General features: G+C 41.4%; 1 protein-coding gene across 1 annotated transcript in view; it reads left to right on the top strand.

The window, feature by feature from the left end:
* LOC138446799 (ATP-binding cassette sub-family C member 4-like) overlaps positions 1-26,152 on the top strand; it is a 175,207-nt gene that overhangs the window by 98,578 nt on the left and 50,477 nt on the right. Inside the window, 4 exon segments of the mRNA XM_069602131.1 lie at positions 750-900; positions 14,895-15,014; positions 16,180-16,290; positions 25,387-25,487. Coding sequence (XP_069458232.1) covers positions 750-900; positions 14,895-15,014; positions 16,180-16,290; positions 25,387-25,487 — 483 coding nt within the window.

Here is a 26,152-nt window from a genome sequence, read left to right as displayed (position 1 = left end):
TGAAAGTGAAAAGTGAAAGTGAAGTCCCTCAGTCGTGTCCGACTCTTAGCGACCCCATAGACTGCAGCCAACTAGGCTCCTCCATCCATGGGATTTTCCAGGCAAGAGTACTGGAGTGGGGTGCCATTGCCTTCTCCCAACACTGTTACTAAAGAGAGCTATTATGAGATTTAATGAGTTAATACATGTGAAGTTTTGAAGGTATAGCTCTGTACACAGTCAACACTCAGTAAATATTAACTATGGATAGAAAATCTAGAAAGAGGAATTCCTACATCCAAAGGTCACCATTTAAATTTTGTCCTACTTTTCTGGACAGTGAATTATTTGTAATTAACTGCTTCTCTCTCCCTGCAGCATAGCTGAGGCATCTGGATTCCTCACCTGTGATGCCTGCTCACTCATCTTCTAGTAACACATGCTGACTCCTGATAGTTTTGGGATTGAGCTCCTACTCTCTGAGCCTCAAATATTCTCATCTGTTAAAAGCAGTAATGCCTGCCTAATGGGGCTACTGAGTGTATCACAAGGGCTGATACTTATAAAGTTCTTATCAGAGTGTTTGGCACATGTACTAAATATCATAAGGATCACCATAATTTTATTTCTTTGGAAGGGAAAGCATTCTCTGCTGTCCCAACAAGTCTTTTTGAGGAAAGGAGTTTAATCCCAACAGAATGAATCATTAAAGTTTATCTTTGAAAAGTACCCTTCAAAGGAGGCCTCTGTATCTATTTTTGCTATTTCAGACATTTCTTCTTGTGATTGGTGTGGTGGGCGTGATGGTGGCTGTGATTCCTTGGATTGCTATACTGGTGATTCCCCTTGGCATCATTTTCTTTGTTCTCCGGTGGTATTTCTTAAGGACGTCACGAGATGTAAAACGCCTGGAATGTACAAGTGAGTACCGGGGCTTTCAGGTTGGGATGGCAGTGAAGTCTGGCTTCCATTTATGCCATAATTAACAAGACCCTTGAAATTCTGCAGACTCTGACTTCTGGAATTTCTCAAAAGTCAACATTAGATAATTGAATGTTATGGCAACTGTGAGTTGGTGTGGTTCTTAAAGCAAATAGAGCTGGTGGCAAGTCAGCTGCGACTTTGCATTTTAGCACAAGGAAGCACATGTGAGCACCATGAGGACAGGGACCATTTTGTCTTGCTCATGACACATTTCCTAACACAGAGTATCTACTGTATAATACTTTTCTTAAAAATATTTTATCATGTTGGAACTATTGTAAAAGGAAAAGAAACAATTTTTCTCCTACTGAAGTTACCAAAAATGACAAGGAAAGGAAAAGATTCAGTTCAGTTCAGTTCAGTCGCTCAGTCGTGTCTGACTCTTTCCAACCCCATGAATCGCAGCACGCCAGGCCTCCCTGTCCATCACCACCTCCCAGAGTTCACTCAGACTCATGTCCATCGAGTCAGTGATGCCATCCAGCCATCTCATCCTCTGTTGTCCCCTTCTCCCCTTGCCCCCAATCCCTCTCAGCATCAGAGTCTTTTCCAATGAGTCAACTCTTCGCATGAGGTGGCCAAAGTACTGGAGTTTCAGCTTCAGCTTCATTCCCTCCAACGAAATCCCAGGGCTGATCTCCTTCAGAATGGACTGGCTAGATCCCCTTGCAGTCCAAGGGACTCTCAAGAGTCTTCTCCAGCACCACAGTTCAAAAGCATCAGTTCTTAAGTGCTCAGCCTTCTTCACAGTCCAACTCTCACATCCATACATGACTACTGGAAAAACCATAGCCTTGACTAGGCAGACCTTTGTTGGCAAGTAATGTTTCTACTTTTCAATATGCTATCTAGGTTGGTCATAACTTTTCTTCCAAGGAGTACACGTCTTTTAATTTCGTGGCTGCAGTCACCATCTGCAGTGATTTTGGAGCCCAAAAGAATAAAGTCGGATACTGTTTTCACTGTTTTCCCATCTATTTCCCATGAAGTGATGGGATAAGATACCATGATCTTTGCTTTTTTTCTGAAAGTTGAGCTTTAAGCCAACATTTTCACTCTCCTCTTTCACTTTCATCAAGAGGCTTTTTAGTTCCTCTTCACTTTCTGCCATAAGGGTGGTGTCATCTGCATATCTGAAGTTATTGATATTTCTCCTGGCAATTTTGATTCCAGCTTGTGTTTCTTCCAGTCCAGCATTTCTCATGATGTTCTCTGCATATAAGTTAAATAAGCAGGGTGACAATATACAGCCTTGACGTACTCCTTTTCTTTTTGGAACCAGTCTGTTGTTCCATGTCCAGGTCTAACCGTTGCTTCCTGATCTCTATATAGGTTTCTCAAGAGGCAGGTCAGGTGGTCTGGTATTCCCATCTCTTTCAGAATTTTCCACAGTTGATTGTGACCCACACAGTCAAAGGCTTTGGCAAGGTCAATAAAGCAGAAATAGATGTTTTTCTGGAACTCTCTTCCTTTTTCCATGATCCAGCAGATGTTGGCAATTTGATCTCTGGTTCCTCTGCCTTTTCTAAAACCAGCTTGAACATCTGGAGTTCACGGTACGCATATGGCTGAATCCTGGCTTGGAGAATTTTGAACATTACTTTACTAGCATGTGAGATGAGTGCAATTGTGTGGTAGTTTGAGCATTCTTTAGCATTGCCTTTCTTTCGGATTGGAATGAAAATTGACCTTTTCCAGTCCTGTGGCCACTGCTGAGTTTTCCAAATTTGCTGGCATATTGAGTGCAGCACTTTCACAGCATCATCTTTCTGGATTTGAAGTAGCTCCACTAGAATTCTGTCACCTCCACTAGCTTTGTTCATAGTGATGCTTTCTAAGGCCCACTTGACTTCACATTCCAGGATGTCTAGCTCTAGGTGAGTGATCACACCATCATGATTATCTTGGTCGTGAAGATCTTTTTTGTACAGTTCTTCTGTATATTCTTGCCACCTCTTTTTAATATCTTCTGCTTCTGTTAGGTCCATACCATTTCTGTCCTTTATCGAGCCCATCTTTGCATGAAATGTTCCCTTAGTATCTCTGATTTTCTTGGAGAGATCTCTAGTCTTTCCCATTCTGTTCTTTTCCTCTATTTCTTTGCATTGATCGCTGAGGAAGGCTTTCTTATCTCTTCTTGCTATTCTCTGGAACTCTGCATTCAGATGCTTATATCTTTCCCTTTCTCCTTTGCTTTTTGCCTCTCTTCTTTTCACAGCTATTTGTAAGGCCTCCTCAGACAGCCGCTTTGCTTTTTTTGCATTTCTTTTCCATGGGGATGGTCTTGATCCCTGTCTCCCCTACAGTGTCATGGATCTCCGCCCATAGTTCATCAGGCACTCTATCTAGCAGATCTCATCCCTTAAATCTATTTCTCACTTCCACTGTATAATCATAAGGGATTTGATTTAGGTCATACCTGAATGGTCTAGTGGTTTTCCCTACTTTCTTCAATTTGAGTCTGAATTTGGCAATATGGAGTTCATGATCTGAGCCACAGTCAGCTCCTGGTCTTGTTTTTATTGACTGTATAGAGCTTCTCCATCTTTGGCTGCAAAGAACAGAATCAGTCTCATTTCGGTGTTGACCATATGGTGATGTCCATGTGTAGAGTCTTCTCTTGTGTTGTTGGCAGAGGGTGTTTGCTATGACCAGTGCATTTTCTTGGCAAAACTCTATTAGTCTTTGCCCTGCTTCATTCCGTATTCCAAGGCCAAATTTGCCTGTTACTCCTGGTGTTTCTTGACTTTCTACTTTTGCATTCCAGTCCCCTAGAATGAAAAGGACATCTTTTTTTGGGTGTTAGTTCTGAAAAGTCTTGTAGGTCTTCATAGAACCATTAACTTCAGCTTCTTCAGCATTACTGTTGGGGCATAGCCTTGGATAACTGTGATATTGAATGGTTTGCCTTGGAAACAAACAGAGATCATTCTGTCATTTTTGAGATTGCATCCAAGTACTGCGTTTCGGACTCTTTTGTTGACTATGATGGCTACTCCATTTCTTCTAAGGGATTCCTGCCTGCAGTAGTAGATATAATGGTCATCTGAGTTAAATTCACCTATTCCAGTCCATTTTAGTTCCCTGTCCTAGAATGTTGACGTTCATTCTTGTCATATCCTTTTGACCACTTCCAATTTGCCTTGATTCATGGACCTGACATTCCAGGTTCCTATGCAATATTCCTCTTTAAAACACTGGACCTTACTTCTATCACCAGTCACATCCACAACTGGGTATTGTTTTTGCTTTGGCTCCATCCCTCCATTCTTCCTGGAGTTATTTCTCCACTGATCTCCAGTAGCGTGTTGCGCACCTACTGACCTGGGGAATTCCTCTTTCAGTATCCTATCATTTTGCCTTTTCATACTGTTCATGGAGTTCTCAAGGGAAGAATACTGAAGTGGCTTGCCATTCCCTTTTCCAGTGGACCACATTCTGTCAGACCTCTCCACTATGCCCGCCCGTCTTGGGTGGCCCCACAGGACATGGCTTAGTTTCATTGATTTAGACGAGGCTGTGGTCCTAGTGTGACTGAATTGACTAGTTTTCTGTGATTATGGTTTCAGTGTGTCTGCCCTCTTGCATCACCTACCGTCTTACTTGGGTGTCTCTTACCTTGGACGTGGGTTATCTCTTCACAGCTGCTCCAGCAAAGCACAGCCACTTCTCCTTACCTTGGATGAGGGGTATCTCCTCACTGCTCTCCTTCCTGACCTTGAATGTGAAATAGCTCCTCTAGCCCTCCAGTGCCTATGCAGCCACTGCTCCTTGGACGTGGGGTCACTCCTCCTGTCCGCTGCCCCTGGCCTTGGGCGTGGGGCAGCTCCTCTAGGTTGCTCCTACACTGTCACAGCCTGGCACTCTCGGCCGCTACCCCTGACCTCGGACGTGGGGTAGCGCCTCTAGGCTGCCATCCCTGACCTCAGATGCAGGATAACTCCTTTCTGCTGCCGCCCCTCACCTCAGACGTGGGGTAGCTCCTCCCAGCCGCCACCCTTGACCTTGGATGTGGGGTAGCTCCTTTTGGCTGCCGCCCCTCAGGCTTGGGGTCCTCCCAACTTCTGCCCCTGACTTCGGATGTGGGGTAGCTCCTCTTGGTTGTGCTCTGTGCGTTGTTGCAGCCACCTGCACTCTGGGCAGGAGACCTCATGAAATATATGTCAAAGGTGATATAGTTGAAAAGTACTTTTTTTTTCCCCACATGTTCAAGTAAGTTGTAGTTATTAAATGTGTTGAAAAGACATATGTTAGTCACTCAGCTGTGTCTGACTCTTTGCGACCCCATGGATTGTAGCCCACCAGGCTCCTCTGTCCATGGAATTCTCCAGGCAAAAATACTGGAGTGGGTAGCCATTCCTTTCTCCAGAGGATCTTCCCAGACCCAGGGATTGAAGCCAGGTCTCCTGCATTGCAGTTGGAGTCTTTACTGTCTGATCCACCAGGGAAGCCCTGCTGAAAAGATAAGCCCTGTTATTTTCAGGTTTGCTCTTTATCATTACTAGTATTTGGGGTGTTTCCACACTGTTTGTGGTCCCCCACTTCTTAAAGCTATTAATATAAACAATGGTGAAAAGAATCCCTTAGGAGGATACAAGAGGGGGATCTGTTCAGTATTCATTTAGTTTATTACTCCATTCAGCTTCCTAGTTTTAGAATAATGGGAACAGGGACTTCCCTGTGGTCTGTGGTTAAGCCTCTGTGCTTCTGCTCTTGGGGCACAGCTTCAATCCTTCGTCAGGAAACTAAGAACCCGCAAGGTGCAGCAAAAAAAAAAAAAAAAGGAAGAAGAATGGGGATCACATTTTGTAACTAATCATTCTATTGTGCAGGTAATCACAGATGATGAAATAATTGGATTTATGTAATCATTAATGCATATATTTCATCAATATTAAAACCAATAAGGAAAGTAGAATTATTATATATTTTTAAAAGTTATAAAATCTATAGCCAAAATGTAAGGAGGGATTATGTTAGTATCAGAGACCTCAACCATAAATAATTATTACAAATTAATACCAACTTAACTTTCTAGAACACATATATATGGAATTTAGAAAGATGGTAATGATAACCCCGTATGCAAGACCGCAAAAGAGACACATATGTATAGAACAGTCTTTTGGACTCTGTGGGAGAGGGCAAGGGTGGGATAATTTGGGAGAATGGCTTTGAAACATGTATAATATCATATGTGAAATGAATCACCAGTCCAGGTTTGATGCATGATACAAGATGCTCGAGGCTGGTGAACTGGGATGCCCCAGAGGGATGGTATCGGGAGGGAGGTGGGAGGAGGGTTCAGTATGGGGAACACATGTACACCCGTGGCAGGTTCATGTTGATGTATGGCAAAACCAATACAATATTGTAAAGTAATTAGCCTCTAATTAAAATAAATAAATTTATATTAAAAAAAAAGAAACCAAGCCAAGAAGAGCAGCATATCGAGCCCCACGGTTCTTTGTATCTACCAAGTGGAAAAACAAAATTCATTTCATCCAGTCAAAGGAGTGTTGTTGTTGTTGTTTCCCCCCCCCCCACTATGGCATTTGCATGTTTTGTTTTTATAATAAACACTTAAGAGGCTTCCTTGGTGACTCAGATGGTGAAGAATCTTCCTGTAATGCAGGATACCCTGGTTCGATCCCTGGGTCGGGAAGTTACCCTGGAGAAGGAAGTGGAAACCCACTCCAGTGTTCTTTCCTGCAGAATTCCATGGACAGGGGAGCCTGGTGGGCTATAATCCTTTGGGTCACAAAGAGTTGGACATGACTGAGAGACTAATACTTTTACTTTTTAAAGAGATATTTACTCTAATTAGTTGCAAAAAGTATAGTGAACATCTGTTTCATAAAAAGTGTAGAAAAAAATTTTCAGTCATCAAGAGAACTAGCTAAACTTCTGTAAGGTCCAATTTTGTGAGATGTTTGGATGGATGGGGAGCAATAGAGTCCAGGCGTGTGTGATGTTCTGCTGATGTGACTTGGTTGATGGAAGGACCTGGGGAGGCAGAAGAGGAAGTGATGAGCTCCATTCAGTCTTCTGTGAAGACAAGGATTCAGACATTTTATGGTTTGAGGCTGCCCATGAAATGGGGTTGTTCAAGAGTCCTGCTGAAAGCAGCTCTCTGGTACATTCAATGAGGGATTGTTCGAGAAGGAACACTTGATAGAGATTTTTGCCTGAGGAAAGGCCATTTCCCATCCATATGGACGTGGAGAGAAGGGCCCCTCCTAAAGCTTTTTTCAAGAAGCAGTACAGCATTTTCTCAATATTTGAGTTGGAGAGTCTGAGAACTTTGACATCAATCTTGGTGGAATATTTAGATTTTATTGCATCCTAATAGTTTGCAATAAATTAGATGCTAAATTCAATACAGATATCCCCTGCTCCACACCCCGGATAACCAAATGTAGTGGCCAGTTGATTAGAACTGTTTATGTTCTCTCTAGGTGGTGGGTCTGTGCCATAAATGATGACAACACTGTTTTCTCTAAATAGTAGCTGATGGTATGTTTTAGGGCTTCCCATGTGGCTCAGTGATAAAATAATCTGCCTGTCAATGCAGGAGATGCAGGAGAAATGGATTCAATCTCTAGGTTGGGAAGATTTCCTGGAAGATCAAATGGCAACCGACTCCAGTATTCTTGCCTGGATAATCCCATGGACAGAAGAGCTTGACAGGCTACAATCCACGGGGTTGGAAAGAGTCCAACACAATCGAGCAACTGAGTGAGTGAGAGTATATCTTAGGGTCACTGCTAGAGCCACCAGCAAAAATGACACCTGACTGCTGTGGCCAGAAAGTATTAGTCTGCTTCATCCTTGTGCACTGAAGTAATACTGACATCCTGAGGTTTAGTTTCAGATCCTACTGCCTAACTGCCTCTGGAAGCTTAGGTTGACATTTTCATCTAAAAGACATATTGGCAGCTAATTATAATAGGGCTTTGAGGGGCACATTTTTGTAAAAGTGAGCATAGCAATGGTCAGCAGTGGACAAGTACATAAAACAAGGGTGGCATTTGGTTGCCTTTCTCTAGCCAGTCTTTTGCATTTGGCAGTGCCTGAATGATAAAGTCATATGAAAATTCTGTCTGAAAGGTGCTGGGATCTGCTAGCAGTGTCTGCTAGGAGCATTGGTAGGGAAGAGTTAGCACGTGTGTCAGGTGTATTAGGACCATGGATCATCAAGTCTGCTGTTTTAAGGAGTTCTCACACTAGATTCCCAGATATTTTGTTCAGCCTTGGGTGTTTAATAAGATGTGCTATATTAGTGAAGGCTGTTACCTGAGATGTAACATCCAAAGTAACATCAAGACTGTTACCTTGGAAGTTACCTGAGTAAGATTTGAGGGGTTTTCTGAAAATAAATAATGAAGTCTGGAGAAAAATACACATCATCACACATCAGTTCAGTTCAGTTCAGTCGCTCAGTCGTGTCTGACTCTTTGCAACTCCAAGAATGGCAACACGCCAGGCCTCCCTGTCCATCACCAAATCCAGGACTTCACTCAGACTCATGTCCATCGAGTCAGTGATGCCATCCAGCCATCTCATCCTCTGTCGTCCCCTTCTCCTCCTGCCCCCAATCCCTCCCAGTATCAGAGTGTTTTCCAATGAGTCAAATCTTTGCATGAGGTGGCCAAAGTACTGGAGTTGTAGCTTTAGCATCATTCCTTCCAAAGAAATCCCAGGGCTAATCTCCTTGAGAATGGACTGGTTGGATCTCCTTGCAGTCCAAGGGACTCTCAAGAGTCTTCTCCAACACCACAGTTCAAAAGCATCAATTCTTCGGCACTCAGCATTCTTCATAGTCCAACTCTCACATCCATACATCAGACATTAGTCAGTAAAGTAATGTCTCTGCTTTTAAATATACTGCTTAGGTTGGTCATACCTTTTCTTCCAAGGAGTACACGTCTTTTAATTTCATGGCCGCAATCACCATCTGCAGTGATTTTGGAGCCCAGAAAAATAAAGTCTGACACTGTTTCCACTGTTTCCCCATCTATTTCCCATGAAGTGATGGGATAAGATACCATGATCTTCGTTTTCTGAATGTTGAGCTTTAAGCCAACGTTTTCACTCTCCTCTTTCACTTTCATCAAGAGGCTTCTTAGTTCCTCTTCACTTTCTGCCATAAGGGTGGTGTCACCTGCATATCTGAAGTTATTGATATTTCTCCTGGAAATCTTGATTCCAGCTTGTGTTTCTTCCAGTCCAGTGTTTCTCATAATGTACTCGGCATATAAGTTAAATAAACAGGGTGACAATATACAGCCCTGACATACTCCTTTTCCTATTTGGAACCAGTCTGTTGTTCCATGTCCAGTTCTAACCATTGCTTCCTGACCTGCATACAGATTTCTCAAGAGGCAGGTCAGGTGGTCTGGTATTCCCATCTCTTTCAGAATTTTCCACAGTTGATTGTGACCCACACAGTCAAAGGCTTTGGCATAGTCAATAAAGCAGAAATAGATGTTTTTCTGGAACTCTCTTGCCTTTTCCATGATCCAGTGGATGTTGGCAATTTGATCTCTGGTTCCTCTGCCTTTTCTAAAACCAGCTTGAACATCAGGAAGTTCGCGGTTCACGTATGGCTGAATCCTGGCTTGGAGAATTTTGAACATTACTTTACTAGTGTGTGAGATGAGTGCAATTGTGCGGTAGTTTGAGCATTTTTTGGCATTGCCTTTCTTTGAGATTGGAATGAAAATTGACCTTTTCCAGTCCTGTGGCCACTGCTGAGTTTTCCAAATTTGCTGGCATATTGAGTGCAGCACTTTCACAGCATCATCTTTCTGGATTTGAAACAGCTCAACTGGAATTCCATCACCTCCACTAGCTTTGTTTGTAGTGATGCTTTCTAAGGCCCACTTGACTTCACATTCCAGGATGTCTGGCTCTAGATTAGTGATCACACCATCATGATTATCTGGGTGGTGAAGATCTTTTTTGTACAGTTCTTCTGTGTATTCTTGCCACCTCTTTTTAATATCTTCTGCTTCTGTTAGGTCCATACCATTTCTGTCCTTTATCGAGCCCATCTTTGCATGAAATGTTCCCTTGTTATCTCTAATTTTCTTGGAGAGATCTCTAGTCTTTCCCATTCTGTTGTTTTCCTCTATCTCTTTGCATTGATCACTGAAGAAGGCTTTCTTATCTCTTCTTGCTATTCTCTGGAACTCTGCATTCAGATGCTTATATCTTTCCCTTTCTCCTTTGCTTTTTGCCTCTCTTCTTTTCACAGCTATTTGTAAGGCCTCCTCAGACAGCCGCTTTGCTTTTTTGCATTTCTTTTCCATGGAGATGGTCTTGATTCCTGTCTCCTGTACAGTGTCACACACCTCATTCCATAGTTCATCAGGCACTCCATCTATCAGATCTTGTCCCTTAAATCTATTTCTCACTTCCACTGTATAATCATAAGGGATTTGATTTAGGTCATACCTGAATGGTCTAGTGGTTTTCCCTACTTTCTTCAATTTGAGTCTGAATTTGGCAATATGGAGTTCATGATCTGAGCCACAGTCAGCTCCTAGTCTTGTTTTTGCTGACTCTATAGAGCTTCTCCATCTTTGGCTGCAAAGAACAGAATCAATCTGATTTCAGTGTTGACCATATGGTGAAGTCTATGTGTAGAGTCTTCTCTCATGTTGTTGGCAGAGAGTGTTTGCTATGACCAGTGCATTTTCTTGGCAAAACTCTATTAGTCTTTGCTCTGCTTCATTCCACATTCCAAGGCCAAATTTGCCTGTTACTCCAGGTATTTCTTGACTTCCTACTTTTGCATTTCAGTTCCCTAGAATGAAAAGGACATCTTTTTTGGGTGTTAGTTCTGAAAGGTCTTGTAGGTCTTCATAAAACCATTCAACTTCAGCTTCTTCAGGGTTATTGGTTGGGGCATAGACTTGGATAACTGTGATATTGAATGGTTTGCCTTGGAGACAAACAGAGATCATTCTGTCGTTTTTGAGATTGCATCCAAGTAGTGCATTTCGGACTCTTTTGTTCACCATGATGGCTACTCCATTTCTTCTAAGGGATTCCTGCCTGCAGTAGTAGATATAATGTTCATCTGAGTTAAATTCACCCATTCCAGTCCATTTTAGTTTGCTGATTCCCTGAATGTCGACGTTCTTGCCATCTCTTGTTTGACCACTTCCAATTTGCCTTGATTCATGGACCTGATATTCCAGGTTCCTATGCAATATTGCTCTTTACAGCATTGGACCTTGCTTCTATCACCAGTCACATCCACAGCTGGGTATTGTTTTTTCTTTGGCTCCATCCCTTCATTCTTTCTGAAGTTATTTTTCCACTGATCTCCAGTAGCATATTGGGCACCTACTGACCTGGGGAGTTCCTCTTTTGGTATCCTATCATTTTGCCTTTTCATACTGTTCATGGGGTTCTCAAGACAAGAATACTGAAGTGGTTTGCCGTTCCCTCCTCCAGTGGACCACATTCTGTCAGACCTCTCCTCCATGACCCACCCATCTTGGGTTGCCCTGCGGGCATGGCTTGGTTTCATTGAGTTAGACAAGGCTGTGGTCCTAGTGTGACACTGCTGTTGTTATTAAAATCACTCCCTGGGAATAAGGCATAGTTGAGTCTCAAACCCAGATCTATCACTTAGGCAGATTAATATAGTTAATCTTGGACAGTGAGTGCTCTTAATCCCACAGTCTCTGGAGTCTCATGAGGATTTCTTGAATCGCTGCTTGTAAAGTACTAGCTGATCATGACCAAAGGCACTAGAACCTTGAACATGAGTGGATTAAGAACTTATTCACAACTAGCAGGTCTCACATAGCTTGAATGATCATCTGCAGCAGGGCTGTTACCCCAGGGTTCTCTTGCCTGGGAAGATCAGCAGTCCTTGTGGGGTGCATCTCCAAGTGTCCTCAGGGTTGAGGGAAACACAGGCATCCATCATGTGAACTGTAGGGTTACATGTATCTGTGACTGCAGACTGACACCATGGCTGTGACATAGTCGCTTCAGGACAGCAAGATCAGTGCTTGTGGGAAATGTGTTACTTTTGACAACACACCACCAGAGCCTTGACATCCCCTCTCCCCCTGTACTAGCTAGTTTTCTTGCACACCCTCCATTTCACTCATCCTGGCGTCCTGCTCAGCCCTAAATGGATTTTGAGTGAAACAGGATGGCTTTTCATGGGTCTAGATTCCCCCAGCCTGTAACTCTTGGGCATGAGGTGAGATAGCTGACAGAGTGTTTGGGTTCCCTGGTGTTCAAGGCTGAGATGACACCTGGTTTCTAAAGTCGACCCCACCCTCCATCCCTGCTGGAGAGAATCAGCTGCACTTTGATCTCCTAACAGGGAAGCAGGTGAGGGAGGCCACGCTGAAAAATTCATTCCAGATCTCTCCCTGGGTGAACAGCCACATCTACTTCATTCTCAAAAGATTTGTCTGTGTTGAATAGTGTTGCTGTCACCTCATTTGCTCAGGAAATGAAAGTCTCGTTCTAGTGAGTTTTCTGTGCTCTCTGGAGCTGGACTCTTGCCATCCTCCTGACATGGTGATGAGCCCTGGAGTTCATCTGCGTCATCCCTGTGGGCACCCTGCATCCAGACTGAGCCCAGGGGATGGGTTGGGACACTTGTTGGGCTGCAGATAAGGTTTGAACAGAGTTCCTAGCCTTTATTATTTGAAGTATGAGCTTGATCTGAGTTTATGTTGCTCTTTTAAGCATAAAGTTATATAGGAAGTTAAAAAGTAAAGAGAGAGAGCAGTGTGGATGCTGGAATGAGAACACAGATACACAACTGGATGATCAAAAGCAACCACTGAGTCACTTTCATCTCTTTGCCTAAACAAAGTACAAAGGGGGAAGTGTTAGATCACATTGAGGTTCAGAGGTCCATCAGGGCAGTTATAAAAACATCCATCAGGTTCCCAGAGTGGAATTCAAGGCTATTCAGAGACTCCTCATCTGCTGGGTCCTGAGGGCACAAGGGCGGTGCAGTACCAGGGTGCTCTGTGACACGCACAGAGGCTCCTGCCACAGATGCAGGGAAAGGCCCAAGATGGGGGAGGTGGCAGATTGTCCACTCCCCTTACTTGTCTCACCCTGTCCTGTGTCTGGCTCTGGTCCTGGGTGGGGGATGTACTGACTCTATCCCAGCCCTTAGGTTACTCATCTGAGGTGGAGACAGCATGCAGGTAGCTCAGTGGGGTGAGGATTCTCATGAGGAATTAAATTTTAGAATGCTACTGATTCAAAAATTAGTGAATGATAATTATTCACCCATGAAATATAATGAAATATTTCCATTTTCAGCAACATGAGTCCATTTAGAGAATGATATTCTTAGTAAAGTAAGTCAGAGAAAGACAAATATGGTATCACTTATACATGGAATCTAAAAGTAATACTAATAAATCTATATACAGAATAGAAATAGATTTAGAGACATAGAAAACAAACTTACAGTAACTGCCAGAGTCCAGCTCCAGCAGCCAGGGAGTCAACCTGAAGAGATGGGTGGTGTTGGCGAGAAACGAGGCAGCCCCTCAGTTATCTTGGACTGCCTATTTATTTCAAGCCTAAGGTTCTCTTTTATACTTTTACAAAAGCATTAGGTCAGAGGTTTGACATTTTCAGTTCCCCCTGACCCAGATTTGTTGTCTCCATAAATCATTGTTTCCCCTCAAAAGGAGTTCCTGCCTCAGTGATTCTCTTATCTACTTCTTCTCATGTGTCCTTGTGAATACATAGTAACTCATGCTAATGTTTGGACTGCATACCACATTCCTCAGTTTATTTCTTATCTTTCTAAATCCTGTTTGCCCCTAGTATCCTAAGCTCACTATTTCTTAAAAAGGGCTTCTAGCTATTAATATCTCTAAAGTTCCTAATGTCTATAAGCTATAGTAGAATATGCTAACATTACAACATTCCTTAAATCTTTAGCTTCTAACTATTTTAATTATTCCTAAGCCCTAAATTCGGCAAACTCCTTTGCTATAAACACTTTCCTCACAAATAGGCTTCAGATAGCAATCCCTCCCATGGCCTCAAGCTGCGGCCTACATGTTCACCCTGGAACACTCTTTTGCAAAAGTCCTTGAACAAATGTCAATGATTAACTTTATGAATTATTTTCTGAGCACAGCTGCAGAAGGATTTGTACCTTCTCATGCTCCTCTCAAGAACAATAAGCACCTTAATATTCTTTTCAGTCAACTCAGCCGAGGAGAGGAAAAAACAAGTCAGAATCACAAGGCCTAACTCCTTCATCCTGGGTCCATGCTTGCGGGACAAGGAGAGAGAGTTGGGACCATGCCTCCATTTTGTCAGTAATGCCTAACACGGCTCCCGACAAGTTACCAAAGGAGATTGGGAGGGAGGGAGGGAAGAACAAATTTGAAATATGGGATTAATAGACATACTACTATTTGTCAAATAAATAAGCAACAAGGATTTACTAGAAAGCACAGGGAATTTTATTCAGTATCTTGTAATAACCTATAATGGAATATAATCAGAAAAAAAGTAAATGAATGATTATATTATATACCTTAAATTATCACATTATTGTAAGTCAACTATACTTCAATATATTTTTTAAAAAATTGTGAACAATTTCCATGTGGAGAGATGCCAGAAGAATTTGGAGAGAGGTGTGTTTGAGACGACCTTAATAAATGAACTAGTTAAGATATTCTTTATCTAAATCTAGCTGTGATTTTAATTTGGACAAAGACAGTTTCAAAGAGAATCTTTCATCCCCAGGTCACTAAAGTGAAGCTTGGTGTGAGCAGGAGTTTGAGGGTCACATGGAGGATTCCCTTTGGGCAGGACATGTGACCACAAAGCCTGGGAGGCAGTGGGTTTCCTCACATCCAGCCTCCCTGACTTTCTCTGTTGTATGTCTGTCTCTGCTTCCCCAGCTCGGAGCGTGGTGCTTTCCCACCTAGCATCTTCTCTCCTGGGACTCTGGACCATCCAGGCATACAAAGCCGAACAGAAGTTTCAGGATCTGTTTGATGCATATCAGGATTTGCACTCAGGTCTGTAAGTTTCTGGGAATGATTTCAAGATGGGATGTGCTGCCTTCTGAGGCTGACTTCCCTCCCAGGTGGTCTTGCTGGCCAGCACCTCTCTTTGTGTCACTCCCACGTCCTCCTCTGCACACCTCTCTCCCCCACCCCTTCCTCTCAGCACCTCCTCAGTGCTCCCCACTTCCCCATCATCCCCTGCTTTTCTCCCCTGACTGGCTTGCATGGTCCTCCCATCACTGTGCCCTGTGTACTTCTGTCTCTTTAGGGAAGGATTTAGTAAGCTTTTCTTTTTTGCAAAGGTCCAGATAGAAAATATTGTAGGCTTTGTGTGCTATACTGTGTCTGATGCAACTACTCACCTTTGCTGTTGTAGCATAAAGAAAGGCAAAGATACTACATCAGCGAATGGCTGTGTTCCAATAAAACTGTTTTTTTTTTTTGTTTTTTTTCAGAACCAGGTGGTAGCTGTTCTTGTCCCCTAGGATATAGTTTGTCAACTCTTTTCAGAGCATGGAGGGTAGCAGACATGATTGATGAAACTAATTTCCTGATTTGCTGCCCACTTGATTATACTTTGTATTGGTGAAGTCGTTTTTCATAGGCGGAAAATTAAGAATTTCCTCTAAGTCTATAAAATGCTGGTCAAACTTTCCAATCAGTATTTTATTTTGAAGATAAAGTTGCGTTTTGAAAGCCACATGCAGATCCTGTTAGCTGATAGTCATGTAGACACTGGTCCCTAAGAATAAACACTGCAGGGCCCTGTAATGAGAGCAGAAGGTGCTGGAAACAGTGTGAGCTGTGTTCTCTGCTGTCTGAGAGCTGGGAACAGTCGATCCTGTGAAAGGATGATCTTCACACTGAGGCCCAGAACTGCAGGGAACACATCAATGAGATGATTTTCCATCTTCCTTCTTGTGATTATACTGCTGTTGATAATCTGTGGGTTGATATTTTAAACACATGCTTCCTGGACTGATTCTTGTGTGTCTCATACGTTGTCTTGTGTTAGAACCTAGTTTTCTGGAATCTTCAGGTTCCTTGAGTGTGTGACTTTGCTGCCATATCTCGTGTAAAATCTCTATCTCAGCTGAGAAAATGCTCTCCCTCATGAGAAGCAGCTAACATGGTTTTTCTATTTATGCATTATGCTTATTATGGCTCACAAATCCAGAGGCTTGGTTCCTGCTTTTGATGATGTCCCGATGGCTTGCTGTGTATCTAGATGTCACCTGTGCCATCTTCATCACTGTTGTTGCCTTTGGGGCCCTGATTCTGGCAGAAAGTAAGTATAGCTGTGAATATTTGTGGTATGTTTCCAGTTTATAGCTTTGTTTGTAGTTATTAAACTCTTGCTATCTTGTCTAATATATACTGTTTGGCTGTAATGAATTAAAGTGTTTGCAGCATGTGACTCCATAGTGGTCCATGTGAAGTCATTTGTGTCTTGATGAGATCTTTTTTACCATTTACTGATTTATAATAGTTCCTTGTTGGGACCTCTTTAAAAAAATTTTGATTGGCATGTGGTTGAAGTATGAAGTGTTAGCTTCAGGTGTACAGCCAAGTCAATCTGTTATACATATATCCACCTTTTTAAAGATTCTTTTTCCATACCCCATGAACATTAGGGTGCATGTATTATATTTTAGTAATTTGCCTTTTAGTTAATATTTCAAATAAATTGTCCTTTTGAAAAGAATTTCTGTTTTGGACTTTCAGAATCTTTAGGAACAAAGACCAGATATGAAAGTGTCTCCAGCTGACCTGTGGTGCCTTAGGCCCCTGCTTTGGCTGGCTCAGACCATTCTTTTAAATTTTATTGGTTTACACTATTGTCTTAGTTTACAGTGTATAGCTAAATGAATCTGCTATATGTGTATATATATCCACTCTCTTTAATATTCTTTTTCTGTATAAGTAATTACAGAATTCCCAGTACTTTACATTAGCTTCTTATTAGTTATCTATTTTAATTTTTTATGTATAGTAGCATGTATGTGTCAATCCCAGTCTTTCAATTTATCCCTCCCCTCCCTTATCCCCTGGTAAGCATAAGTTTATTTTTTACATCTGTGACTCTACTTCTGTTTTGTAGATAAGTTCATTTTTAGCCTTTTGTTGGATTCCACATATAAGCAATATCATATTCCATATTTCTCTGTGTGATATACTTCACTCAGTATGAATATCTCTAGGTCTATCCATGTTGCTGCAAATGGCATTATTTCGCCCTTTGTTATGGTTGGATAATATCCCATTGTGTATATGATACCACATCTTCCTTTTTCATTGCTCTGTTGATGGACATTTAGGTTGCTTCCATGTCCTGGCTATTGTGAATAGTGCTGCAGTGAACATTAAGGTGCATGCATCTTTTGAAATTATGGTTTCCTCTGGATATATGTCCAGGAGTGGGATTGCTGGATCACATGATAGCTCTGGTTTTAGTTTTTAAAGGAACCTCCATATTGCTCTCCATAGTAGCTGTAAAGTATATATTCCCACCAACATGTAGGACAGTTCCCTTTTCTTCACATCTTCTCCAGCATTTATAGTTTGCAGACTTTTTGATGAGGTCATACTTACTAGTGTGAGGTGAGACCTCACTATAGTTTTGATTTGCACTTCACTAATAATTGGGAAAAAAAAGTTATGACCAACCTAGATAGCATATTCAAAAGCAGAGACATTACTTTGCCGACTAACGTCTGTCTAGTCAAGGCTATGGTTTTTCCAGTAGTCATGTGTGGATGTGAGAGTTGGACTGTAAAGAAGGCTGAGCACCGAAGAATTGATGCTTTTGAACTGTGGTGTTGGAGAAGACTCTTGAGAGTCCCTTGGACTGCAAGGAGATCCAACCAGTCCATTCTGAAGGAGATCAGCCCTGGGATTTCTTTGGAAGGAATGATGCTAAAGCTGAAACTCCAGTACTTTGGCCACCTCATGTGAAGAGTTGACTCATTGGAAAAGACTCTGATGCTGGGAGGAATTGGGGGCAGGAGGAGAAGGGGACGACAGAGGATGAGATGACTGGATGGCATCATGGACTCGATGGACACGAATCTGAGTGAACTCCGGGAGTTGGTGATGGACAGGGAGGCCTGGCGTGCTGCAGTTCTTGGGGTTGCAAAGAGTTAGACATGACTGAGCAACTGAACTGAACTGAACTGAACTGAATAATTAAAGATGTTGACCATCTTTTCATGTGCTTTTTGGCTATCTATGTGTTTGTTGGAGAATGTCTGTTTTAATCTTCTGTCCATTTTTTGATTGAGATTTTTGTTTTAATATTGAGCTGCATGAACTGTTTATGTATTTTGGAGAGTAATCCACTTCAGCAACTTATTTGCAAATATTTATCCCCATTTTGCAGGATGTCTTTTCAGTGTTGTTTATGGTTTTCTTTGCTGTACAAAATCTTTTAAGCTTAACTCAGATGACCATTATATCTACTACTGGGGGCAGGAATCCCTTAGAAGAAATGGAGTAGCCATCATGGTCAACAAAAGAGTCCGAAATGCAGTGCTTGGACGCAATCTCAAAAATGACAGAATGATCTCTGTTTGTCTTCAAGGCAAACCATACAATATCACACTTATCCAAGTCTGTGCCCCAACCAGTAACCCTGAAGAAGCTGAAGTTGAATGGTTTTATGAAGACCTACAAGACCTTTTAGAACTAACACCCATAAAAGATGTCCTTTTTATTCTAGGGGACTGGAATGCAAAAGTAGGAAGTCAAGAAATACCTGGAGTAACAGGCAAATTTGGCCTTGGAATGTGGAATGAAGCAGAGCAAAGACTAATAGAGTTTTGCCAAGAAAATGCACTGGTCATAGCAAACATCCTCTTCCAACAACCCAAGAGAAAACGCTACACATAGACATCACCAGACGGTCAAAACTGAAATCAGATTGATTCTATTCTTTGCAGCCAAAGATGGAGAAGCTCTATAGAGTCAGCAAAAACAAGACCAGGAGCTGACTGTGGCTCAGATCATGAACTCCTTATTACCAAATTCAGACTCAAATTGAAGAAAGTAGGGAAAACCGCTAGATCATTCAGTTATGACCTAAATCAAATCCCTTATGGAAATGAGAAATAGATTTAAGGGCCTAGATCTGATAGATAGAGTGCCTTATGAACTATGGAACGAGATTTGTGACATTGTACAGGAGACAGGGATCAAGACCATCCCCATGGAAAAGAAATGCAAAAAAGCAAAATGTCTGTCTGGGGAGGCCTTACAAATAGCTCTGAAAAGAAGAGAGGCGAAAAGCAAAGGAGAAAAGGAAAGATATGAGCATCTGAATGCAGAGTTCCAGAGAATAGCAAGAAGAGATAAGAAAGCCTTCTTCAGCAATCAATGCAAAGAGATAGAGGAAAACAACAGAATGGGAAAGACTAGAGAACTCTTCAAGAAAATTAGAGATAACAAGGGAACATTTCATGCAAAGATGGGCTCGATAAATGACAGAAATGATATGGACCTAACAGAGGCAGAAGATATTCAGAAGAGGTGGCAAGAATACACAGAAGAACTGTACAAAAGAGATTTTCACGACCCAGATAATCATGATGGTGTGATCACTCATCTAGAGCCAGACATCCTGGAATGTGAAGTCAAGTGGGCCTTAGAAAGCATCACTATGAACAAAGCTAGCGGAGGTGATGGAATTCCAGTTGAGCTGTTTCAAATCCAGAAAGATGATGCTGTGAAAGTGCTGCACTCAATATGCCAGCAAATTTGGAAAACTCAGCAGTGGCCACAGGACTAGAAAAAGTCAGTTTTCATTCCAGTCTCAAAGAAAGGCTATGCCAAAGAATGCTCAAACTACCGCACAATTGCACTCATCTCACACGCTAGTAAAGTAATGCTCAAAATTCTCCAAGCCAGGCCTCAGCAATACATGAACCGTGAACTTCCTGACCCTTAAGCTGGTTTTAGAAAATGCAGAGGAATGAGGGATCAAATTGCCAACATCCACTGGATCATGGATTCATGTCAATGTATGGTAAAACCAATATAGTATTGTAAAGTAAAATAAAGTAAAAATAAAAATTTTTTAAAAAGCAAGAAAGTTCCAGAAAAACATCTATTTATGCTTTATTGACTATGCCAAAGCCTTTGACTGTGTGAATCACAATAAACTGTGGAAAATTCCGAGAGTGATGGGAATAGCAGACCACCTGACCTGCCTCTTGAGAAACCTATATAGAGGTCAGGAAGCAACAGTTAGAACTGGATATGGAACAACAGACTGGTTCCAAATAGGAAAAGGAGTACGTCAAGGCTGTATATTGTCACCCTGCTTATTTGACTTATATGCAGAGTACATCCTGAGAAACGCTGGACTGGAAGAAACACAACCTAGAATCAAGATTGCCTGGAGGAATATCAATAACTTCAGATATGCAGATGACACCACCCTTATGGCAGAAAGTGAAGAGGAACTAAAAAGCCTCTTGATGAAAGTGAAAGAGGAGAGTGAAAAAGTTGGCTTAAAGCTCAACATTCAGAAAACGAAGATCATGGCATCTGGTCCCATCACTTCATGGGAAATAGATGGGGAAACAGTGGAAACAGTGTCAGACTTTATTTTGGGGGGCTCCAAAATCACTGCAGATGGTGATTGCAGCCATGAAATTAAAAGACGCATACTCCTTGGAAGAAAAGTTATGATCAACCTTGATAGCATATTCAAAAACAGAGACATTACTCTGCCGACTAAGGTCCGTCTAGTCATGGCTATGGTTTTTCCTGCGGTCATGTATGGATGTGAGAGTTGGACTGTGAAGAAGGCTGAGTGCCGAAGAATTGATGCTTTTGAACTGTGGTGTTGGAGAAGACTCTTGAGATCGAATCAGTCCATTCTGAAGGAGATCAGCCCTGGGATTTCTTTGGAAGGAATGATGCTAAAGCTGAAACTCTGGTACTTGGGCCACCTCATGCGAAGTATTGGTTCATTGGAAAAGACTCTGATGCTGGGAGGAATTGGGGGCAGGAGGAGAAGGGGACGACAGAGGATGAGATGGCTAGATGGCATCACTGACTCGATGGACATGAGTCTGAGTGAACTCTGGGAGTTGGTGATGCACAGGGAGTCCTGGTGTGCTGTGATTCATGGGGTCGCAAAGGGTTGAACATGACTGAGCAACTGAACTGAACTGAACTGAGGTCCCATTAGTTTATCTTTCGCTTTCATTATTCTAAGAGGTTGATCAAAAAAGATCTTGCTGCAATTCATGCCAGAAAGTGTTCTCCATAAGTTTTCATCTAAGAGTTTTATATTGTTTGATGTTACATGTAAGTCTGTAATCCATTTGAGTTTACTTTTGTGTTAGGGAGTGTTCTAATTTTATTCTTTTATACATAGCAGTCCAGTTCTCCCTATGTTTTCATCAAAGAGTTTATATTGTCTGGTGTTATATGTATGTCTGTTATCCATTTTGAGTTTAGTTTTGTGTTAGGGAGTGTTGTAATTTTATTCTTTTACACATAGCAGTCCAGTTTTCCCAGCACCACTCATTGAAGAGACTGTCTTTTTCCATTGTATATTCTTGCTTTCTTTGCCATACATGACCGCAGGTGCATGGATTTATCTCTGGACTTTCTGTCCTGTTCCGTTGATCTATAGTTCTGGTTTTGGTGCCAGTAGCATACTGTTTCAATTACTGTAGCTTTGTAGTATAGTCTGAAGACAAGGAGATTGATTCCTCCCAGCTTTGTTTTTCTTCTTTGTTTTCCTCAAGATTGCTTTGGCTTTTGATGGTATTTTGTGTTTCCATATAAAATGTAAAAGTTTTTGTTCTAATTCTATGAAAAATGCCACTGGTAATTTGATAGGGATTTCACTGAATCTGTAGATTACTTTGGGTAGCTTATTTATTTTTTTTATTTATAGTAGGTCTTTGTTGAGATCTTTCATCTTATTATCTTTTTTAAATGGCATAGGTCCATACAACTATAGTAAGCTGACCTTCTGTAGTGTCCTGTAGGTGGATGGAGAGACCTAAATTTACTGTTAAGCTTTTTGTGTAGCTTAGAGTTTAGGTTTAACTTTAGGGCTACTTGGATCTCTTGTTTGTAAATGTCTGGTGTACTGGGGAGAGAAAGATTTTCTATAGCAAAGAATAGTGTCATCACTGCTGTGTGGGTACCAGATGAGCAGCTGTTGGTGTGCATGGCATGAATTCACCATCCCTAACTATTCCATAGCAATAACCCTGAATCAGTCTTTGAAAATGGAACAACGAGAGTAATACTTTAGATTTAAAAGCACTGGCTCTTAGAACCCATTGCCTTGTTTTTGTGGTTGCAAAGGCACCTACTTTAGATGTAGAAAGTGGGATTATATAATGAAAATTGAAGCCATAAGAACGAAAATATGAATAATGCCATGTAAAAGTGAAAGCCACTCGGTTGTGTCCGATTCTGTGTGACCCCATGGACTGTTGCCTGCCAGGCTTCTCTGTTCATGGAATTCTCCAGGCAAGAATAGTGGATTGAGCTGTGCCATTCCCTTCTCCGAGTGATCTTCATGATCCAGGGATTGACCTCGGTCTCCTGCATTGCAGACAGATTCTTTACCACAGAACCACCAGGAATGCCCTTGACTAATGACATGACCCTCACCTATATAATACTGTTAAGTATATCTCAGTACAGTTGGGATTAATAGGAGAAAGGACAGAAATGGTAAAGACCTATGAGAAGCAGGATAGATTAGGAAGAGCTGGCAATAATACACAGAAAAACTGTACAGAAAAGATCTCAATGACCCAGATAACCATGATGGGATGGTAACTCACCTAGAGCCAGACTTCCTGGAGTGTGAAGTGGGCCTTTGAAAGCATTACTACTAATAAAGCTAGTGGAGATGATGAATTCCAGCTGAGTTATTTCAAATCCTAAAAGGTGATGCTGTTGAAGTGCTGCACTCATATATCAGCACATTTGGAAAACTTAGCAGTGGCACCAGGACTGGAAATGGTCAGTTTTCTATCCAATCCCAAAGATGGGCAATGCCAAAGAATGTTCAGACTACCGTATAATTGCACTCATTTCGCATGCTAGTAAGGTAATGATCAAAATCCTTCAAGGAAGGCTTAACAGTACGTGAACTGGAAACTTCAAGATGTACAGAGTGGGCTTAGAAAAGGCAGAGAAACCAGAGATCAAATTGCCAACATTTGATGGATCATAGAGAAAGCAAGAGAATTCCAGGAAACAATCTGCTTCATTGACTACAAAAGAAGAAAAAAAAAAAAGCCTTTGATGGTGTGGATCACAACAAACTGTTGAAAATTCTGAAAGAGATAGGAATACCAGACCACTTTACCTGTCTCCTGAAAAACCTATATTCTAGTGAAGAGCAACAATTAGTACCAGACATGGAACAATGGACTGGTTCCAAATTGGAAAGAAGTACAACAAGGCTGTATATTGTTACCCTACTTATTTAACTTATATGCAGAATACATTATGTGTAATTCTGGGCTGGATGACTCACAAGCTGGAATCAGGATTTCCGGGAGAAATATCAATAACCCTAAATACGAGATGATACCACTGTAATGTCAGAGAGTGAACAGACTGAGAGTCTGTAGTAATAAAATATTCCACTAATAGAAAGAAGGCTGACTGCCAAAGAATTTATACTTTTTAATTGTGGTGCTAGAGAAGACTCTTCAGAGTCCTTTGGACTACAAGGAGATCAAACCAGTCAGTTCTAAAGGAAATCAGTCCTGAATATTCATTGAAAGTGAAAGGTTGTTTCTGAACCACAAAAAGATGCCAGGATTCTTGGCCTCCAGAGGAGAATTCAATCTGGGGCCAGAGATGAGGCTTGATCACTCAGAGCTTTTGTGTAATAAAGTTTTATTAAAGTATAAAGGAGATAGAGAAAGCTTCTGACATAGGCATCAGAAGGGGGCAGAAAGAGTACCACCTTGCTAGTGTTAGCCATGGAGTTATATACTCTCTAATTAGTTGTTACAGTGAATCAAAAGAATGTCTGGAGGTTATAAAGACCTCACCAGATCTATGCCCATAATTTACATTTTAAAATAATAGGATTAGCAAGAAGGTTTTTTCCAGAGACTGTCCTCAAGCAGAATACATTATGGTTATAAAATCCTAAGGAATGTAGAGGAAAAAAAAGTTTGTCCTTTCTTCCTCCTTGAGAATTCCAGACCCCTCTCTCCTTGGGGACCCCTAGACTTCTTATCAACCTGCCTAGGAAATGACTGTCTCAAAAGGACTGATGATTAAGCTGAAGCTCCAATACTTTGGCCACTTGACACGAAGAGCTAACTCATTAGAAAAGACCCTGATGCTGGGAAAGATTGAAGGCAGGAGGAAAAGGGGACAACAGAGGATGAGATGGTTGGATGGCATCACCAATTCGATGGACATGAGTTTGAGCAAGCCCTGGAAGATAGTGAAGGACAGGGAAGCCTGGTGTGCTGCAGTCCATGGCATCGCAAAGAGTCAGACACAACTTAGTGACTGAATAATAACAACATTGTTAATTCTTTCTAAATTCATAATATTTTTAAAATTTACTTTTCATTTGGCCTCACTGGGTCTTAGTTAGGACACGCGCGATCTTCAGTCTCAGTTGTGACAGGCAGGACTTTAGTTGCAGCATGTGAGCTCTCAGTTGTAGAATGTGGAATCTAGTTCCCTAACCAGAGGTTGAACCCAAGCCCCCTGAGTGGGAGCTTGGAGTCTTAGTTATTGGACCACCAGGGAAGTCCTTCATGGTGGTTTTTTTTTTTTTTAACTGTATTATTATCTCAATCCAGAGAAGTAATATTATGAGTAATACTATCATTACATCCACATGATTTAAAAATTATAAAGGAGTCTTCTCAGTACTATATATAAAGTAGATAACTAAAAAGGACCTTCTGTATTGCAAAGGGAACTCTACTTGATACTCTGTAATGACATATATGGGAAAATAGCTTTAAAAGAGTGGAATATATATATGTATATATGAAAGTGAAAGTGAAGTCGCTCAGTTGTGTCCGACTCTTTGCGACCCCATGAACTATAGCCCACTAGGCTCCTCTATCCATGGGATTCTCCAGGCAAGAATACTGGAGTGGGTTGCCATTTCCTTCTCCAGGGGAACTTCCTGACACAGGGATCAAACCCGGGTCTCCCACATTGTAGGCAGACGCTTTACCGTCTGAGCCATCCTGCTTACAGCTAATTCACATTACTGTACACCTGAAACTAACACAACTTTGTAAATCAACTCTACTCCATTAAAACTTATAAAAATAAAGGAGTCTTCTTCATAAAGTGACAGGAGATGTGTGAGGGGTTGAGAAGGAGACTGACATCATTCCTCTTCTTCCTCATTTAGCTTTGGATCTCGGGGAGGTTGGCCTGGTGCTGTCTCTCACCCTCACACTCACAGGGATGTTCCAGTGGTGCGTCAGGCAAAGTGCTGAAGTGGAGAATATGGTGATGTTTATCTTTCCATTCTTAGCATTTTCAAGTCTTCTTGCTGTTAAATGGCATAAAAGGAATTCTTATGTAAAATAATAAAACTATTAGTTTTACATCATAGTTAACAAAGTTTTTCAACATTCTTCTCCATCTGCTTAAAGTTAATGTAAAATAAACTATATACATCTTTTCTCAGTCTTATGTTTGCCATGTCAGAAGGTTTTATATTTGTCACAAGCTGCCCTCAAATACAATAAATATCTCTGTAGGAGGGAGGTTCTGAAATCTGGAGAGAATCTAATTTCTTAGCAGCTTATCTTTATTTCTTAATGGGTGATTTCTCATATTTTTTAAAATAACAAATTAAGTTTTTTGAGGTTTCTTTAATTAATATGTTCCTCTCTTCTGCACCTCCCCCATTTTATCATTTATCCTTATATGTATTTCTTTCTTTCTTTTTTTTTTTTTTATCCTTATATGTGTTGAACACCTGCATTTGCTGGTGGCCCTTCTCTCTGGTAGGATAAGCTCCCTCTCAGAATGTGCTCTCAAAGATGTGGAGTCATGGTTGTTTAGGAGGCCTTAGCCAATATGTAAAGTATACATTTTTGAATATTTTCAGGTTCTCCTAAAGGAAGAAAAACAATAATAATGAAACATTTCCATTTCTCTCTTCTAAT

This window comes from Ovis canadensis, chromosome 10 (assembly GCF_042477335.2).
Source record: "Ovis canadensis isolate MfBH-ARS-UI-01 breed Bighorn chromosome 10, ARS-UI_OviCan_v2, whole genome shotgun sequence".
In the NCBI taxonomy this organism is placed as follows: domain Eukaryota; kingdom Metazoa; phylum Chordata; class Mammalia; order Artiodactyla; family Bovidae; genus Ovis; species Ovis canadensis.
This window is presented reverse-complemented; position numbering and strand designations above follow the sequence as displayed.